The sequence below is a fragment of the Thermobia domestica genome, chromosome 15 (assembly GCF_964235325.1).
Source record: "Thermobia domestica chromosome 15, izTheDome1.hap1.1, whole genome shotgun sequence".
Lineage (NCBI taxonomy): Eukaryota > Metazoa > Arthropoda > Insecta > Zygentoma > Lepismatidae > Thermobia > Thermobia domestica.
Window position 1 is genome coordinate 128654430 of NC_137468.1, and position 22171 is coordinate 128676600.

Genomic DNA, 22171 nt, shown 5'->3' on the forward strand with positions numbered 1-22171 from the left:
TGCTTTACGTTATTTTAAAATATTACATACAATCTCTGCAATAATATATATATATATAGATAGATAGATAGATAGATCCTTCAGCTCTAACTTTTTTGTTTTTTCAACGTCAAGTAGTATTCTACTAAGAATCACTAGATAGTAAAATAGTGCCGCGAAATTCCCGAGAAAGTTTGCTAGGACCAAGGGCGCCCATGTTGTGTTTTCCAAGGGGCAAGAAAAAGCGACATTTCAAATATAGTTTAAAATTTTTCTGTAACTATTCTTAAAATTCTAATGGGTTTTCGATATTCTGAAGTAAAATTTCCTCTAGGGGAGGGGGGGGCAATCGCCCCACCTTGCACCCCTGATGGGCGCCCTTGGCAAGAACCCTATAACTGATTCAAGTTATTAGGTAATGGTTCCCCTAAATTGAGAATGACGTTTGTTTCACCATATTAACTAAAGTGTACCATTTATCAAAATTTTTAACATTGTATTTTAATTAAATTTATGAATAATCTTATTAAAAATAATTATCTTTACTAATATTATTCTTAGGCCTCCTTCCTATATCTTGAAAAAATATAAAATGATACTACTAAATTTCTATATATTTTCTGTTAGATGAAAATTTTCTAAATATTAGAACTAATATTACAGAAATAAAATATTTTAAATATTATATGGACATTTTGAAAACCAATGTGTGATATTTTAATTGTCGTTATTCCACAAAATACAGTGCCTGACATATGGAATCGCGTAATTTATATGCGATTGGGCTAACTTACAAAATTTTATTTAACCTGCATCTACTTTCGTCTTTCAAATATAACTGCATTTTTAAATGGTTCCAACTGCCAATAGAGAATTTTCTCAGATTTATTCCTAACTACGTGGTTTCTATCAATTTTACTTTCCTTAGAAACCAATTGCACATAACAACTGACTAGCTTTTCTTTTTTTACCACAAATTTTCATTACATTGACTATATACATGACTATCCTATTGATATGTCTTCTAACACAAAATCTGCAACATTGGTATTACGTATATTGCACTAAGATCTATATTATTTCTCTTCTTTCGTAATCAATCAGTACGCAGAAATTTCTTTTAGCATTAGAATAGAATACTGGACTTCCATTTTTGTCTTTGGCTTGGAAATTACGTGCACCTTATATTCAAATTTGTTCCAACTACCTGGAAAATCCTTGAACGTGTTCTGGTGTTTCGTTAACAAACCAAAAGGTTGCTGCTTTTGGAATCTGGATTGTGCTACCTTTTCGCGAATTTCGTTAACACGGGCAACGCTCTTAACACAATTGGAATTATGTCAGAGTTAGTGCAACTACTTTTATTAGCCTTACAATCCAATGGTCTGATTTTCTGATCAATTGAAGACAGGCCATAATAATCTAGTACATTTTTTTCTTCTTGAGCTTGATTAATGTTGAAATCTTTGAGTCTAAATAAAATATACTCTAAATGTTCAACCCTTTTTCTCAAATTGGCATAAATGTTTTTCCGCATTGTTAATTGATTAATGCACTCACTATTTAAAATTTTTCCACGTTGATGTAATTATTAATAATGACAAAAGAATTAAAACAAGTGATATAGAGAAGATAGTCGTCCTTATCTCTACAACTATTATCTAAAAATATTTTGATTCACTCCACTAAAACAAGTAATATTTTCGTGGAATTTTAATCAGGTTTACTGATTACTTTTACAGCTTTAATTTCGCTAAAACGTATCTGGTCAATTCTTCTTGTTACATTTTGACCACTACTTTGTCTCGTCCGTCACTAAAAATTACCCAACTTTTGCAAAAAATCTATGGTATCTTGTAAAAACTGACAAGCAATTTCGACCAAGGAGGCACTTAATTTCAGTATGTTCAATCTCATTTACAACATTAACACCACCTGGCATCTACTTTCTCCTATTTCCAGAATAATCAAACATGATACGATGAGAAGATTTTAATTGTAAGTGAGAAATAATGGGCCATATTCTTCCCCATTCCTCTACGCTAACGAGAAAGAAAACATACAACGCTATCACATAAAGCAATAACGTCTTCGTTAATCTTCTTAATACTAATTTACGCTGATCGAATAGAAATATACATACGATCACTTACCTGTTCATGCTCTGATTCAACATCAGATATATCTATAACCCACTTAATAACATTAACAACATGTATCCTAAGAGTTACATATTCCACAATTGAATTGGTGAGTGCATTTTAAGATCTGTCTGTAAAACCAGAATCATTACCTAAAATTCCTTTATGAGCAGCACTCGTTTGATTAGACACGTTTAGTTTAACGGTTGCTGTCCTGCAGACTGATTACTATTTTGATTTATAAATGTTTAGTTATTCATAATAGGTACACAATATACATATTTTTAAGAACGTGATTGCACAAGTTGCCTTTTCAGATAACTTATATTAGGTTTGTACGTATAAGTATATCCATTAAAATTATTGCACATACCATTATTATTGCTAACACTTTAAACTTTCCAATTACTACTTGATTTTCAGCACGTGAACGATAAGTGTGAATACTTTGCTATCAGATTTATTTTAAATATGATCACTCGAATAATTTCTATTGCCTTCCATAAACTTTTAATTTCTCCTATTTTTTTTTTCTGTCTTTATTCCTTTGCTGGTTTGAAATTTCATTGCGTCTTCTCATACTCTTATCGTACTTGTTGCTTGAGATTTGTTTTCATCACTAACCTGATTAACACGTAATGGCTTATTGTAGTAACTACAAGACTTGTCATGATAATTATGTCTGGACAGAGCTTTTTTGTTCAGCGTGCAACACTACATTCAAATCTAGAGTTGCGCACACAACGAACTGATGTTAGTAGTAGTTAGTAACAGTAATCTAATAATGTTTAAAATGAATGCATTACTGGACTTAGATCACCCTATTTTAGTGGGTAAAACAGTAAGTATAGTCACTTGTATAATTATAGATGTATTAATTTAATGTATTTTTGCTACTGAGCCGTTTCAATTTTAAATAGTTTGTTAGAAAATTAATTGTATTATATTTATCTATATTCTTATTATTTTTTCTTTTTTTTTTACAGAATTTTGTATGGTATTACTATTATATTGTGGATATATTTTTAGTACATTCAGATGGGAAATATTTTATAAAACCCCAATGCCACAATGATATTATGAAGATACAGAGCAAGAAATTACAGATATGAAAAAATATAAGCTATTTATGCATTATGATCTTATGAATCCGTTAAATAATGGATATTCTATACATCAATTATTGGTAGGCTCAAGTCCGATGCTTTCCGTATGTTTAGACCTCCTAGGCGGACTGGAAAGCTTGCTTGTGTCCATTGGGTTTCGTTTAGGGAATAGTTGATTATTAGCTGTAATGCCCTTTTCAAATATTTATCTATCTGTAAAACCTTAGATGGTCTTTTCCATGTTGGAACAGTTCTTAAAAAGTACGTTAGCTTTGGAATGCTGAAGCAATTTTTGAGAAGAAAATAAGCTATGTGATTTGGTAAATTTTTTAGTCTCTCAGTTATTACTTTGAAACTATTCATATGTTTCTCGAAATGGATATCATACCCTTCTTCGTGGAGCGGAGACCCTAATAACGATAATTCATCTGGTTGTAAAATACGTATGCCTGGCAACAGCTCTTTAAATTGGGTTTCTACGTCTGTGTCTATTTTACCCGATGTGTAATAGAGTTCACATTTCGATGGATTCACCTCTAGCCCAATTTTCTTAGATTCTGCAATTAAATGCTTCATGTCCTCTATGACTATATTCGGGGATCCTCCTAGGGTTCCATCATCCAGATAAAAGGCGTTCAATTCAGAACAAAGCGCTTGGACTATCGGATGAATAGCCAAACTAAACAACATTGGACCTGCAGGATCTCCCTGTTGGCATCCTACTTGCGATGAGATAGTTCTTTCTCCATAAAATAATAATGATGGATAAGCATACTTTTGCCAAAAAAAAAAAAAAAAAAAAAAAAAGGATACAAATGTGGCATAAAAGATTTCACTTCTTTTAGCATTGAATCTCTTTCCACCGAATTAAATGCATTTTTGTAATCAATTTTTAAGATTACTTTGTTTGCGTTTTCATTTCTGTTTATGTATGTCCGTGTGGCATGTATAATAGCTTCATTACCTTTTTTAGTTGCAAACCCCAGTTGGTGTGGTTGTAAGTATTGAGAGCATTGGTTGTAAACGAGCGAAACAGCTATCTTGGATGCTAGTCGTCGAAAAACACATCCAACTGCTATAGGTCTGATTCCGCCATCCTTTTTTCGTAAAGCACACAAATTGGCTCCAAAAAGGTATTGCGGCACGTCTTGATTTACGTTTCCATTTAAAATGGTGTTAACCAATTTCGTGATTTCGCCTAGTAAAACAGACGCTAATGCTCCTGTAGATTTTGAAATTAAGTCTTTCAGGTGTTGAGGGGATAAGCCATCGATTCCAGAAGCGGAGCCACTCTTAAAATTATGGATTGCTCTTGATACCATGTCTTCATTTACAAGGAGAGAAGATGTCAAGCACTCTGGTTGCTCCGGCATTTCTAAAACTCTGGAAGGAGACGGATGTTTGTTTTGTAGACTAGCAAAAGTTTCCTCACTCGAAGGAGCCAGAGAATCGTCAGATATCAGTAATCTTAAGGCACCTCTTGTATCAAAATCAGCGATTTTGGCTGTAATCAGTTTAGATAAGTCGGGTTTGATCTTCTTACTTGAAGTTGCAGGACATTCTACTACAGAAGACTCTCTTAGATTTTATTTAATTATGTTAGTGACTGAGGATGTTGTTCGGTTTCTGGGGATTCGTAGATTATGGAAAGCAAATCTAAACAATTTCTTCCAAGAAGTTAAATAATTTTTATTGGCACAATCACTAACTATAGAAGAAAGTTTATCTGCTACAGCACCTCGTATGCCTCTTGGAATCCTTTTTATTACCCATATATTTTATTTTAATTTAGCCAACTCGTGCGTAAAGTCTTCCGTAATTGAGTGTTGTTCCTGTGTAGCGTGTTTTCTAGTCTTGTGTATGTTATATACTTTCTTTGTAGGGATTTTTTTTTATCGCATTGAGAACAATACATTTCATTTTCGGAAAAGATAGATAAATCTTGTGAACAGTTTGCATTTATCTTCATTGTTGGACTATTTAAACTTAGGCTTGATAAATAATGTTATTGTTGAAGAATTCGATTTTTTTTTTAACTGACATGCAGTTTAACGAATAATAACAGACACGCATTTTCCACAATGCAACAAAACACGAAAACAGCACAAAATGAACAAAATCCACTGTGTTCCCTCAATCACCCACACAGAGCAAAGCACTGCACGAAGAAGACAACTTCAGTTACACAAAAATGCAATGAACGACAAAAGGCAGATGACACCAAACACCAGACTCACTCCCAGTGCCGACCAGTGCCTGCAAATAATGAAATGTCCTCGGAGTCACCGGGGCATGTAGAATGTTAAATCCAAACACTCTCCTCAGCAATAAACCACACTTTCCATTCAAAATGAAGTAAATTCACGGAGCGGCTCAAAAGCACGTCCATATCGTTTAACAATTATTTCTTACTAGCAGCGTTCACCCCGCTTCGCTGCGGTCACCCCGGAACGCAATAAACTTTGTTACTTAGATAATTTTTACTTTTTCGCTTTCAAGTGATATGATAAAAACCATAGAAGATTGCAGTAAATGTTAACATTATATCGCCTGTCATTTATGTTAACCCGCCCCGCTTCGCTGCGGTCACCCCGGAACGCAATAAACGTTGTGTTACTTAGATAATTTTTACTTTTTCGCTTTCAAGTGATATGATAAAAACCATAGTAGATTGCAGTAAATGTTAACATTATATCGCCTGTCATTTATGTTAACCCGCCGAGTGACACGGTCATGCGGGTTGCATATAAATACGTTTATTTTTACCTATGATGAACTAACAAAGGATTTGTACGTTATGGACACTTGAATGGTCAATTATCTCAAGACACTGGTAATTAAAAATTAAAGTGATATGATAAAAACCATCTAGGGTCCAAATCCTAATAACCCCCCAAAAATGAAAGAAATTGGTTCAGCCGTATTAGCGTGATGAGGGAACAAAGGATTTGTACGTTCTCTTTTATATATATAGATAGATTATTATTATTTTCTTTTAAATATATTACAATAATACAATTCTAAAATACTTTGTTGAGGTCTTCTATAATTGGAGAATATATTCTCTGTTGAAGAAAATAAACAAATAAATATATAATGTTGACAGTAATAACGTATTATTTTGTATCATGACGTAATCGTTTAGTTTCAAACATTACTTCTTTCTGCAACTAGATAATTAGTCTTTATGGGATTTTTCTCATATTATCACAACTACTCATACATTTTGTCGTCAATTTCCAAATGGAGTGTTGTAATTAAGTTTAGCTTTTGCATCTAATTTGGGGGTCCAATCTATTACGCTACATTATGCACTGATTGTCGCACGGGTGGATTATGTCGACTGATTCTTACTTCTACAACCTGCCTGGTCTTGTTTCTATCAAAGAGAAATTCCCCATTTTGCTAGCAAAGGATTTTGTCCACGAACCACGGAAATCAGTGTTGCCAATTTGAGGGAAAAGTCGCTAAATCTAGGGGATTCGCATTCCACGATAGCGACAAAAAAATAATTTTTCCGATTAGCGACTTTTTTGGTGATTTTGGAATGACGATTTGGCGACTTATTTACAAATTTAGCGACTTTTGTACTGCGAACAACTTATCATAAAATAAGTACTATTAGCTCAAATCAGTTCAGATATATGTTTATTTTACTTTTGCTTATTTGAATCAGTGCAGATGTTGACGAGCTGGGAAAGTACATAACATTTATCTCTATATTCCCGCTTTGATTGCTGTTATCTCTTACCTTCTAACGGGGACCAACTCCAGGTTTTAATGTTCTTTAGTTTACAGAGCTTCCGTTTAGAAGCACAAATATTTCATTAACGATAGCAAACAGATTATCTGTAGAAACGTGAGTAGAAGTGAAGTAAGAATTTTCCTAGACCTTGAATTTTGTTCGTTTTTCTAAACTTATTTTTGATTTCGTTGAAGCAAAATTGATGATAAAGTTAAAAAAATATATATAAGTGAAATTATTGTTAGTTATATATGAGCAGGGTCGGATCTAGTATTTTCTGAGGGGGAGTGCACCAGTAACTGCCAGTACATTTGAATTCAGTTGGAATTTTTTAAATGCCTTTAGGCATCTGTAGTGTGAGTGAGGAAATGCCCTGGAAATGCTAAGTGTCTGTTCTCAGTAAATCCTTTTCTTTCAGCTTTTAGAAAATTGACTTAAATTATTGATTTTGCAAAACTTCCCTTTGTTTTAAGCCCAAACGGAAACATGACAGCAGAAATTTTTGGAAGGTGTTGCTATTTTCACTGCTACCTTCTCACTTTAGGTAGTGTATATTTACAACGAACGGGGTGCACGTGCATCTTTGCAACCCCCTAAACCCGACCCTGTATATCAGTCTTTCATATACGTTCTTTTAGCGTATATAGTACTATGGCTCGAATTGATCACGTGTTTTATGCACACACACACAAATATATATAAGAGGCAAAACTGCACGAAAATTTTTTTAGCTACTTTTCACCAAAATTGGAGTCATTTCATCTCCTATTTAGCGACTTTTTGTATCAACTTGTTGGCAACACTGACGGAAATAATGTAAATACAGAACTGAAGCAAGCAAGGGCGAAGAATCGACTAGGGTTTACAGCACATTCTTCGTCTCTATAGGGAGAAGCTAATGGTCAAAGTGTTTGACGCCAGTTAAAGAGAGCAAATTTCCAGAAAATTTACATTATACGTACACACACACACACACACACACACATATATATATATATATATATATATATATATATATATATATATATATATATATATATATATATATGGGATTCTTTGTGGTTAAAATGGCGTTGGGCAGAAATTAATCCTCAATCGAATGAATTGGAACTATTTAACAGTACCACAGAAGGAGTATTTTTTTTAAAAAAAATAATTGATTAGAAGTCCTTAAAAGTTACTGAAGTTTGTATTCCAAGAAGAAAAAGCAAATGAAGTTTTTAGTTCTACGTCTCATGTTTATGCCCATTAAGCTAAGGGAGACGGATGATTATGAAAGTAAATGATTATAAAATAATTGCTAGATAGAGAATGAGATCAAAAGAAAGAACCCCAAGACAACCCACGGATATTATGTTGTTAACCAGAATCTCATTTGGTTAGGATCGAGCCAGGAACTTCACACAGCAGAGGCAAGCGCTCTATCATTAAGCCACTGTGGCCTGCCGTAGGATTATCGTAAGTTCCTATCGTTTGTCAACATATAGTGAAATAACATTCCTAAACTCTACTTATGTATTAAATGACTGTTTTGATTTGCGTTCAGCTGTGTCTTGTCACCGTAGGATATATCGTCTCTCCGAGCGATGGAGTCTTTTCTTCAACTGTCACACAACTTTGAAAGAGGGAGGAGCGAAAGAGACTACAATTGACCGACGATATCAAAACAGAAAAATCGTACGTGAAGAAAAACAGGTTAGCGGAAGACCGTTTAGCATGGAAGCGTCTCAGTTGCAGCAAGTGACCTGCCAATAATGGCAGAATAACTATGATGATGATGATGTCATGCACCTAAAATGTTATCTGTAATTCTTCACTTTATTGAAGCAACGTTTTTAAAATACTGAAAACTCAATAAAGCACGTAAGACAGTTGTACAGACGTGTTCAAATTATTAGACTCACCCTCGAAAAATGCGAAATTGATGTTGCAGTCCTAATTTCGGAGTTCTTGAACATGTAATTTAATGGTTTAAACCACCAATATAGGATCTTTCATGTGTTTACTGTACACTTGAAGTGGTGATATCACTGTTGAACAGCAGATGGCATTAGTAGAGGGGAGAGAGTTCTGAAAGTGGTATTTGAGTTGTAGAGAGTTATTGTGGTTTCTAACAACAACTTAGAATCTGAAGTATTATGCTTGCAGTCGTAAGCAGTTACAACATTCAAAGCGTTCAACAGTTCGAATGGGCCAGTTCAAAGTGATCTTGACGTGTTTTGTGTATTAATCTTTTATTCTATGAAGTCTTGTAATCGCGGCATAATTTGAAAAGCCAGAGACCTTTCTTCCCGTAAAGTGGAAGTTGTCAAAACACTTTTGGCAGAAGGAAGATAAACACAACGACAAATTGCTCTTAGAGTTGGGGTAGGGCAAATGTCTGTGAGTAAAATCTCCGTTGCGATGAGCAAGAAGCAAATGTATCAGCAAAATAGGCTTTGGAAGTGTTGGCGAGATCCAAAGCTATCAATAAGAGGTATCAAGAGACTAAGACGATCGGCTCTGGGAAACAGAAACGCAACTTCTAGAGACTTAACCATAAAAATGGCCGAGTATGGTGTACATTTCGCCTGCAAATGTTCGAAGGATTCTTTGTGTTGAAGGAATAAAAGCACTCAGGCCAAGAAAGAAAGCAAAAATTACTCCAATCATTGCAAAGAATCGTCTCGAATGGGCACGAGACCTAGAACATAGGACTGCTGATGATTGGAGAATAGGAGTTTCAGTGATGAATCGTGTCTTCGTGTCTGATGAATGTTCAAAATATGTGCGACGTCGACCTCTGGAGAAATTCAAGTTAAAATGCCTCCAACAAACAGTGAAGCATCCTACTTCAGTCATGGTCTGGGGTGTGATGCTTGTCTTCGGGTCTGGAAAACTATATAGGGGAGCTTACCCTAGTACCGGACTCTTCCCAGTGCCGGACAGTACTAGTTTTAGCATTCCGGCGTTAGAGAGCAGTAGGTGTTCTACATGCGTCTGTAGCATTTACCAACAGGGGTAAGTGTTTGGTGCCACTTGTCTATTGTTCTCGCCAGTTTCAAGTAAATCGCTGAAAATTGATCCTTGCTGCTATCTTGCATTACACATATAACTTTTACAGAAGATTTGCACCCTCCTCAGGTAAGTGAACTAAATTTATCTTACTCTTATAATATTTCTTAATAATTAAAGAAGCGTAGAGAGTGGAAGCATTAACTAAAATTTCCATGGTCTTTAGTTGGTAATATTTTTTATAATAGATCGTGTGGTCCCAATACCGGACATTCCGAATGTTCCCAGTACCGGGCAGAAGAAATTACCCAATTAGTCTTAGTTGAGAAGATATTTAGGGTGGACTTGATTTCTAGGAGCTTGGTACAAGGATGGCTACATACAAGAAAGGAAAACGGGATGAAGAAAGTATGAAGAAAGCTGTGGATAGTGTGTTAGCGGGAAACTGTAGTGTTCGGAGAGCTGCTGCACAAAGCAGAGGAAAATACTCTCACGGAGTGTCTTATTTGTGGAGGTTTCGATGAGGATTGAGTACAGTGCTGCAGTTGCCGAGGATGGTCACATGTTGGGTGTAACGACAGTGAAAATATTGATTACTTCTTTGTGAAAATTGTAAGCAGCGAGCAAACTGAGGTGAAGCACTTATTTTGAATAATCTTTTGGATTTAATTTCCTACACATTATTGTTACTATAGTCTTAGTTTTATTATTATTGTAGAAGTTTATAAATATGTTGCTTGTACCAAAGGTTGCAACAGTAGTCACTTTTGTATACAATTTAGTAGGGAGAGAAACAATGTTGCGGTGAAGTACTATTTTAATTTGCTTTTTTTAAATTTTCTATTCAATTTTCATACTTTTAAGCCGAAAGTACTAATAGAGGGTATAGCTCATCTTGTGAGCTAATATTGTAAGAACTGGATTATGTAATACTATTAAGATAGCAAATAAATTGTATTTCATAACTACAACATATCATTTGCTTCCATATTTACAACCACTCCTCGCTTTGATATTTATAGTAATCTGTCCGGTACTGGGAACAGCTTTTTGACCAACACCATTTTGAGCATTTTAGAAAATCGAAAAATTTAATTTTGAAATATTATAATAAAAATGTTATGCTGTGATTATTGTCAGTGTGTTTGCTTCTATCGATTAGTTGATTGGTTCTTAAACAAATAGATAAAATTGCTTAGATCCGGCAACTGGGGCAACCTCCCCTATATTACAGGGAACAATGAAGCACGACCAATATCTACAAGTTCTTCAAGAAGAACTGCTTCCCCAGACTGTAATCTGGTTTGATGACGCACACTTCATCTTTATGCATGTTGGATCCCAATGCCACCGGGGCAAAACTGTGACAAAATTCTTCTGCCTAAAGAAAAGATCATTTAAAATATTTTCTACAGAGTGCTGGAGGGCCTTTAGGCAGAACGGGAATGAATCATGAACTCCAATTTAAAATTTCTAATATGGAGACGTGTTTATATAAAACAGTCCTTTTTTCTGCATTAATAAATTCCAGAACACTTAAAATTTTAATTTTTTTTTAAAAAAAAAAAGATGTATCAAATATATACGGAACTTGTAAATTTGAGGAAAAACTTGCGTAATAAACTCCCAATGGGGATCGAACTCGAGACCCTGTGTGCAAGTTACACGCGCCAGCAACTACACAAGCAGGGAGTACTGTTTCAAGTAAAAACTTCACCCTCTTCCCACAGAAGAACTTCTTTGTAATTCACTTACATAAAATACCAACATGTAACACTTCCCAATGGTAACATTCCGATTTTGATAAAATTTGATAGATAGATACTACGCAAAAAATACTCGAATCCGTGTTTTTCACTTTCTGCGGAAAAACGGTTTTAGAGGGCAAAAGTCCTCACCCAAAATTTTGAAAGTTGACGCCCGAAAGGCAAGAAGAAGTGGACCAAAGTAAATGAAACTGTGCACAGATATTGTAGACGTAAAATGAGGGAATACGTGTTTCGTATTTTCCTAAAAAAGGAAAAAGAATGTTCGGTGGGTCACCGACCTTCTAAACTGTTGATTGCGAAATGTGAAAGGTGCAAACAAGTGTACGTTAGAAGTTCCTAAAGGATATGAAGAACTGCAACGAAACCTTGTGCAAAATAATAATAATAATAATAATAATAATAATAATAATAATAATAATAATAATAATAATAATAATAATAATAATAATAATAATAATAATAATAATAATTGCTTTTAGTTTGTGCGGAAAAACAGTTTTGGGGATAAAGCCCCCCTCCGAAAAAAGTAAAAATTACTGTAGTAGTGGAGGAAGGAGTGGACCGAAGCAAATGAAATTGTGTGTGATGCCTCTCAGATTTCCCAAAGTGTCCGCATCCGATTTGCTTCAAATTTGGCACATCAACAGTAATCAGAAAATAAATCGACACGTGTTTTTGTTTATTCGGAAAAACATTGTAAGATGAAAGGGGCCTCCCGAAATACTACAAAATACACTATACTGTTTGTGCTTACTGCTGATGTGCCAAATTTGAAGAAATCGGATGGGGGACACTTGTTGAACACAAAAGTTCTTATTTTATTTATAATATCTACACACAATTTCATTCGCTTCGGTCCACTCTTTCTGCCATCCAACGCTCCGGCCCACTCAACAGTTTCTCTCTTTTCTCAGGAGAATATTAATCACGTATTCCCTAACCTTACGTCTACAATATCTGTGTACAATTTCATTCACTTCGGTCTACTTCTTCTTGCCTTTCGGGCGTCAAATTTTGAGTCGGTGCTTTTACCCCTAAAACCGTTTTCCCGAATAAAAAAACTTGTGTTAGTTTATTTTTTGTGTATTGTCCCTACACAGTTTCATTGCAGTTCTTCATGTTCTTTAGGCACTTTTGACATACTGTTATTAGCATTTTTGATATTTCATAATCAAAGGTTTGGTGGGGTCCTTGCCCCACCGAACAGTTTTCTCTAGAAAAATACGAAACACGTATTCCCTAGTTTTACATCTACATTATCTGTGCACAATTTCATTCACTTCGGTCCACTTCTTCTTGGCATTGGCAATCTGGCAATCTTACAATGTCGAATCCCTCCTTCGTAATCACGACGTTGTATAAGGTCGCAAAACTCAGAAACTAAAAAACAAACAAAAAAGAAAACCCTCAGCTATTGCTTCTACACTATTTCAATGGTTCGTACTTTAATACATTCCTTCCCCAGCCATGGTTGCGACATTAATTAAACGTAATGTTCTTGTATTAAATAAATTTATTTGAAATATATCTAAGATTCCCATTAATTTCAATTAAGTTGCTTTTCAAAGATCCTCTAAAATTTCAGTGACGCACTATGAACTATAAGCCATTCTGTAGCCACTCCTGCTACAAACTACAGACTTAAGTATTAGATAAAGCATTTCAGTAGTAAGTAGTTGCCACAATACTATTACGAACGTATTTAATTCCAATGGTAACAGCTATGTTAGTAATACTAAAATTATTATTAATAATGATGACGAGTAAGGAGTAGTTAATTACGAGTATGACAACTATTTGCCACTTGTGTACAATAAATATATGTGTAAAAATAATTTACTTCCAAACAACACAAGGAAAGCAAAATTTATGAGATACATAACCAAAACACAATATTATGTTACTAATATGAAGTCAATAATGTGGAAGTAGAAAAAAACGGATATTATGAAAGATCTGGGAATCACACTTGGTAGGAAGATAACATTTTGGCACCATAGAAATATATAATGGAAAGAGCAAGAAAGGACAGTAGACTATTTATTTATTTATTTATTTATTTACTAGTTTAGAACGATAGAATATGTATTTATACAAATTACTTGCAAGAACTAAGTCTCTGTAATATGAAACAGTATATCTAAAACTAACAGATTGGCAGTATTCTTGGCACGGACGCGATGGTAGCGCCACAAGAGATTTTTTAGGTCTAGTGCAGTTTAGGACTTGTCCCGTTTAGGACTTGTGACGCGAAATGATTTTTAGGACTTGTGCCGTTTAGGTCTTATACAGTTTAGGTCTTGTGCCGTTTAGGACTTCTGCCGCGTCCCCAGTCAGGCTATTGCTGCCGAAGGGGGCTATTTCTAATTTTCCACTTACGGCAATGATGTTTCTCCTTAGGATCATAATTAGACAAACTTTTTGAACATTAATAGGTATTTTCTAAACAAAACATCTATCGATATCCATGAATTTTAGAAGTTAGGTAAAATAAATATGCATTGTTTATTATACCTACACTGGATTTTGTGACACCTATCACCTACTGTAGCCGTAAGAGATCAGCGTGATTGTTTTCATAAAAAGTGCTTCAATGATATAGGCAATTTCTACGTGCGTGTGCTATATTCTTAAGAGCTTTAAAGCCTTATTTAACAACAAAGTCAATCACTTTATAAATAAATGACAGATTCTATGTTAAGTAGGGCTATATAGTTCCACAGCTCAATTTTATCTCACCAAGAAATTAAGTAATATTTCAGGTTCCAGTGTTTTTTAAAATAAAGCAAAAGCAACATACGAAATATCAGAGTACTGTTGGCCTCAGGTTCCATGTTACTTCTTTTAATGGCCAATTATCAGTATGCGGTTCATTATACATGTTATTTTCTGTATGTAGAACTCACCATTGACATTACTATTACCTGAGCTGCCTCCTGGCTAAGCGATGGGCATATTCGTCTTTGGTGTACGAGACCCGGGTTTGATTCCCACCGGAAGTTCATGTGGTTCGGCTCCCATGTTAAAATGTAGGTCGATCTTTCATATAGCTCGCTGCTGAAAGGAGCGGTACATTCAAATTCAAATCAAATCAAAAATCAAATTACTATTACCTTGATGTTCTAATTCCTAAGAGAGAGTATATACACTATAAAAGCACTTTACCTGATAGTAAGAGAACAATTCCAAATGAAAGGAAGTCAGGGTATCCAGATAAGAAATCGTTTTGAATTGGCATTGCTTCTGAAAGTGTTTCGTTCATGGTATAGTTGAAAAGTGAGTCAACGTAAACACTTAACCCTCGGGCCACTCCTGCAGTTCCTGCAATGATACAACCTATTTTATTGAAAATAAGAGATGAGAAATACAAACTTAAGTGAATACAGTTCAGATAAAAATTATGGATCTCAAAGTTATGTACAGTATACATTGTTTTGAAAACATTATCATACGAATTTAGATGTTAAGTCAATTTCTCAAAACTTACTTTTTATTGGGTACATCACTCTCGTACATCCATGTGTTGCTAGTTGGAATGTTGCTATGTTACTATACTAGAATGTTGAAATTAACAGTTTGTACAGTTGCTAGTCGGAATGTAAGAGGTAAAATCTTACTCTGGATATTCCTTTAAAATAGGAAATTATGTACTAACATGGTAAACCAAAAAACAAAACCTTCTAACATCGGCTGATTGTGATTGAAATTGTAGCACTCTGTGAAAATATTTGTGAATTAAAATGGATAAAGACATCCTTGACTAGCTTGAAATGATAGAATGTATGGAACAATAGGAATTGAAAATAAATATGTCATAGACTTAATAAATCGAACACCTGTAAAAGATAGGACAAAACACATACATAGGAAGGACTATTTTATAACAGGCGAGGTGTCTGAAGGGAAAATAAATTTCTCATGTAAGTCAGAAGAGCTCACAGCAAACGTGTTAACAGAAAGATGGACAAGAGAAACAATGAAAAAGTGTATGATAAGATATTGCTTGTAAAATAATAATAAAGTACAATTATATAGTGAATTATATAAACTACTCCCTATCAATGACGCAAAAGGAAGATTTCTCAGAGCGATATTGCATCACTACTTGTGGAGTAGAGTAGTTTGTGTATGGTGAGTAAAACGTGTACGATCCAGTCATGTATCAGTTTAATACATTAGAAAATAACCTTAATAGGCACCACATCGTAGTTTTACATTTCCACGTAACAGTAAACAAAAGCAATTTGTCTTGCATATATGAAGTCTCTCTTCAATATTAAAGGTTGGTTTTATATATACAGGGAACGATCAGAGAGAGTTTGTGCATGTTGGGCTAGAGATGATTAAATACAATTTGCATCATGACATACACTCTCCCAGTAAATAAAACTGAGACAAAATGACTTTTAAGAGAAAAAATACTCAGTTTATTTTCTGTTGTCCTGGAAAAAATAAACAAATAAAAGAAGGAAGGTATAAAGGTTTCTATATAGCTTTAATGGGTTAAATATTTAACGTACATTAAATCTTGCGCGTATACTATAGTTAGTGACGTGAGATGGAAAATTTTCGAGGAAAAGTTTTTCCATTTCAGAAAATTTTCCGCTATATTTTCCCGGAAAATTTTCCGTTCTGTACAAATATAACTGCTCGAGTAACAATTCCACATTAACCATAAAATTGACTGAATTCATGTATAGAAATGCTAAAAAGTGAAATACCGTTTAAAGAATCTGAAAACTTTCATGGCTCAGAAAATTTCCAGTACTATGTAGGAACAAGTGAAACAATTTTTCATGAATTAAAATTTTCTGTCGTATGGAAAAATTGAACTTTTTGAGTCGGATTTTTTTTTATTATTATTATTTTGAAGCAAAAAGTAGAACAACTTTTTGTGAAACGGAAAGTTTTATTGCTCTGTAGAAACAAGTGAGAGGAATTGTCATGAATCGGAAAATTTTCATCACGACGTAGAAACAAGTAGAAAAACTTTTCATAAAGCGGATAATTTTGAATATTATGAATAGTGATGGTGGGGATGGATGGGAGTTTTGTATAATCATTATCTTAGAGCAGATACGTTGTACTGCAAAACTACCAGCATTTTGTATAAAAGTGTATTAGAAATAATAACTATTCGATAGAACAAGGAAATGTAACAAAAATAAATATATTTTTTATTTTGTAAATTAAAATGAAATTACTTGTTGCTTTTAGAACGCAGCGGTAATAGCGCAGACCTTTACGTTTCTTTTATTATTTTGGAAGAACAAACACACAAGTTAGCTTGCTTATTAGTTACATTTTACTTTCTCTTCTGAATGAATATATGAATAAATAAATGTTTATTTTTAGAAACCTTTCAGTATTTGTTTTCATGAGTTACTTAAACTGGAATTGTGGGTAGCCAAAAATTTACAGTAAGTACTTTATATTATCTCTACTTATTTATATATGTTGTAAGTATGTAAATCCAGAAAAGTTGTAAAGATAAAGAAAACTTCGTGTAACGTGTATGAAACTGACGAAATATTATTTTCTGAGATCAGAGATAAATTCTGACGAAATAATACATTGAACTTTTTAAAAACATTTCTGCATGAATGAAAGCTCGTTACATTTTCACTTCATGAAACTATTTTCAGACAATATTTATTACCAATAAATTTTACGGCTAAGCAAATATATAGGAATACGTGGAGTGTGTTTTTATGAATCGGAAAATTTTCTGTTTGAAAACTTCCTGGAAAATTTTCACCATTGACTGTAGTTCACAATTCTTCTAATTTATTATGTTTTCCTCCCATCTTTGGCTAAGTTAAATAGTTTGTAAGTGCAGATGACAGAAAATATTCCTTTTATGAAAATATTTAAACAAATATTTTTAAAGAATCAAAAATATAAGCAAGAAACAACATAAAGGTCGGTTGAGTTTATCTTGGCAATTATGCTTTCGAGGAATTTTTGTGGTGGTGAAGGGAATTTTACAGCTTTCCAATAAAAGCTGGGCAAGGTACGGAAAGAGGAAGCGAGTACAATCAGAAAAAAATTCTCCTGTTTCTCGAAGTTAAATATAACCAATGCATGGTATAAAGTAGGATGCTCTTTCAAGGAATTCACCGTATGACACTCCTGTTGCTATTTTATGCACTCATTTCTCTAAAGCTTTCGACAGGCTATTGTCTCTTTAAAATTCTCCACAAATTTGGATTTAATGACATTTTCCTGTCCATGCTTCAAGGAGAGTATTACAACAGAGCAACTAAGTTAAAAATCAATGGTGGCTTAAGCTCTGTCAAAACTTTCTGAACTGGAATTCTTCAAGGCGATTGTATGCCCAGTAGTTTATTTAGTCTCTCGATTGCACACCTGATATAAGCGGCACAGACCAAACTAACTGGCATCAAAATTTGCCACACTTTCATTTCGGTCATGAGTTAGGTGATGATGTCCATTTCTATGCCAACAGTATTTCCACTCTAGAAGATATCTAGAGTTTTTTAGACATGTATCAAAGTATTTCTAGTGCATTATTAAATAGTGAAAGCTGCTATGTATTCATCCTGAATACCGGGACATACAGTGCATACCATACAGTTAATAATTCAATCAAAATATGAGGTATTGAATGGTTCAATAGCATCAAACAAACCTTACATAGTGTTATGATATAATAGCACACACAAAATACGGGGTCTTCTAATACCACAATAAACCTAGAAATATAAACACATTAAGTAGAAAGTGCCTATCCGGTTTGTCATAAAAAACAGTGTCATGTGATTCTGTCCAAAGTGACGTTGCGTGCTAAATCGAGCCTGGAGATTCCAAATCCAGATGTGAGATATTTCAAGTTTGTAACCTCCGCGTGTAGCGTCTTGAGTTATTCGCAGAAGATGCATATACTTTTTATCATTATTATTGATTTTGCTTAAACTATTTTATTTTGACAATGTTTTATCCATATTTACCTTACGTGTTATACATAATTTTAAAGCTGTTTAATATGTCTCTGCAAAAAGCTAGAAATCTTCTTATTATAATTTTTCGGTTACGTTAGGACGATTTCATATTTTTCATTGATTTTCCATTGACAATAATGTTAGTGTTTCGTGCTCTTTTGACTATGTTCCGTTCATTTTAGGACAATTTGTTTTCGGAATATAGAATCTATATAATTTCTTCTACATTTAAGCTAAATTTTACCCATCTCCCTCTTTTGGGTTTTGAAATATTGAATCTTCATTGTCTTGTATACATTTGAGCTAAATTTCAGCAATTTTCCCCAACGTCTGTTCACATCATTGCAACCGGATGGCTTTTATACCTCAAACAAAGCCTTTAGCCTTTTGCGATTTGCTTGTAAAGTTTCTTCTTTCCTCGCCAACACATACAAATTCATCAATTGTCAAGCTTTGTTCTTGCTGTGGCATTATAAGCTGTTATATGTTGCACGCTACTACTTGTACTATTACGAGCACATGTAGGTGTGACTCACACCAAAGTTGCTTTGCAAGCAAAATCCCTATTACTAAATTGTTTACGAACGATAAGAATAGTGTGTTTTATAATGCTATCTCTGCTTGTTTATCTTCGTCGACTTTGAAACATCTATTTATATTTTCCTTGGGGACTAAAATTCCAGCACTTGTGTGAACCAGTTCTGGATATGGCTTATAGGTTGGTCATCCGAAACAAATTAGTTGTATTGTCAGTCAAAGCCGTTTATCAACATTACATAAGGTAGCATCACATTCAATTAAAAGAACCACACATTCACTAGCCTTATACCGGTATTTGGAGAAATATTAATACTACTATTAACAAGAGATATTGTGATATTTTATAGTTGACAACAAATACGAAGCGGTAGTCAGACTACATCAACTCAGTATAGTGTCTTATAATATGTGTGACTATTACAATAACAAAGATACTTTTGAGCATCGCTTACAACCTCCGCAATTTTGTAGGGAGGTTCAAAATATCTGGCAACTTTTTACCTAGCTCATAACTAACGAGCAGATTTGTTACTTGCCTCCATTCCATATTACTGCTACTGATGTTTCTCTTATACACAAATTTTAATTATTGTGCTAAAGCCTAAAATAACAGTGTAATTTGGCTCGCTGCATACAGACTTATATATGTGCTTACCACACATTAACCATATCATGCCGATGTCTATGTCTTTTCTACGGTAACATTTGAAGAATATTAGCCTGCAGTCTAAATAAACATATTTCGCAAATTATTGGTTATTTTAGCTCCATAACACTTGTGTGTACTTTTCTCAATAGTTCTTTACTATATCAGCCAACTTACTTTTGTGTTACAACGTACAGGTAATTGAACTATTAATAAAAGACTGTGAATAAATGAGTAGAGTGAAAGACCACGAATTTGCAAAGCTTTTAACACTTATCGAATTTCATGTTCCTTCCTTGCTGTCCTTTCCTTTTCTTTTTTCTTTTTGCATTTCATTTAGAATAGTAGGATACTTATATTTTCATATTCATAAGAACTGATACCACAAGTATCGTTACCCTGTTCTTTAATTTACTTGTCTTCACATAAGCAAACTGATATTGGTAATAGTTCTTGCATACTTGCTCCTCTTACCACAGTCACTTCGTTTCACAGCAGACAGATCCCCTTCGAACTCAACCAAACAGAGAAAGAGAAGAAGTATGACACAGGCACATTGCAGTCTTACTACCATAAATGAAATAGAAAACGTTGTCTTTATCAAACAAGCCAATGGTAAATTATTGTAGCTTAGTTTTTGAACTTTCCAACATGTTAGAAAATGTTTTTTGTGAGATGTATTAAGCAAGGAGTACGGTCATACCGACAAGTTTGGCTACGGAGTGAAAGATGATTTTTTTAAAAAACAAATAAATTAAATAAATTTGGGTATGTGAAATACCAGTACTACGAAAAAAAATAGCATACGTATTTACCAAAATCATATCATTGTAAAACAGAGAGGAGAGTGAAATACTGATATTAAAAGACTAGAAGGGAAAGATATAAGAACCTTTCTTTTCTAGCGTGAAAACATTAAAAACATTAAATTTCTTGAATTTAGGGTTATCAACTTACCTAACAGTACGTATTGTTTCTTTAGACATATGTTTAAAGTTTACTCATATTCAAAGTAGTCCTAATCAAATTGAAACGAAAGGAGACATGTGCCTCTTTGTTTTTGAAGACTAAAGAGCATGATCATGGGTTCGATTTGCGGTGGGAGATAATCTATTTTGTTTCAGCGTTAAGGTTTAGATATCATATCGGCGCAAAAATTCGTCTTAAACGAACCAAACAAAACTAATCAAATTAACGATAATAGTGTTAACGAGATATATTATCAGAATAGTTACCGTGACCGAAATGCCCAAGAGACATGTGTCATTTTTAAAGGTGAAAAAACTGATAATTGCAATAGCAAATTAGTCAGTCGTCTGAAGCTAAAGTCACGCATTTTTTGTCCTGTCTCAACCAACGATTGAATTCCATGACGAACGAAGTGTGAAATCAGCGATGTGAAGAAGTAGTGAACCGCATAATTTATCGGCGGTCCTCAAGGAAGTTCTCCCCTGACAAGAAGTGATCGAAATACCGAAAGACGAAGTAATCTGTGGTAGAGATATAAGAGAATTCGGCGGGTGACGATTGGTTTCATACTGCAGATCATGGACACTCTCTCCGTCCTTTAAAGCTGTGCATTTAAGTGAACCATAAATCACTATGTCCATCGACAATCATTTCTGGTTGCTTGCATACAGCTTTGCAATGCATTTCACGAAGTTTAACATTGTAACCATCTGCAGTGATGGTGTCGCTTTGAATGAGAAAGAAAATGTTAAAATTGGTTGGCTAGCAAGAAAACCTTCTCTAGCTTGAGGGATGAATTTGGAATCCATATTAGAGATTGATCAACATCCAACACCTGATCTGATTTATTAGGATCACCGTGGTAGCAGGGGTGGATAACTTAACGTAATTGTAACGTAACGAAAATAGCTCGCTGAAACAAAATTATTGGTTATTTAATGTAGGTACGTACAAGATATAACACCAATTTTGCTATGACACCGTAAAGTTATTCGAGCATGTACCGCTATTGTACCGTAACTAATTGAAGGAACAAATCTCTTTCGGGTATTCCTTGTCACGCTTGTGGCGAGAAAATCGAGAACTGATACCAGCACAATGAGATTCTTTCCTCTGCGGGTATCTAATGGAACGAATATGAGCAAAGCAGAAGCTATTTTGTTACAAATACTATTTGCCGACCAGTGACACAAATAAACAGACTGGTTTGGTAAAGGTATTCATCAGTTACAGATCTTATGAGATCTTTGGAGAGCTCCTCGGGCATGTATCAATTGTATTGTTCTTCAGAGGGTGACATTGAATTTCGTTCTTCAGGTG

At 34.2% G+C, this 22171-nt stretch overlaps 1 protein-coding gene across 1 annotated transcript in view; it reads right to left on the minus strand.

Annotated features, from left to right (window-relative positions):
- The window catches only part of LOC145671226 (cationic amino acid transporter 2-like), a 1570353-nt gene that overhangs the window by 1048442 nt on the left and 499740 nt on the right, over positions 1–22171 (minus strand). The window contains exon 4 of the mRNA XM_081740116.1: positions 14900–15055. Within this exon, the coding sequence (XP_081596242.1) occupies positions 14900–15055 (156 nt within the window). The remainder of the gene's footprint in view (positions 1–14899; positions 15056–22171) is intronic.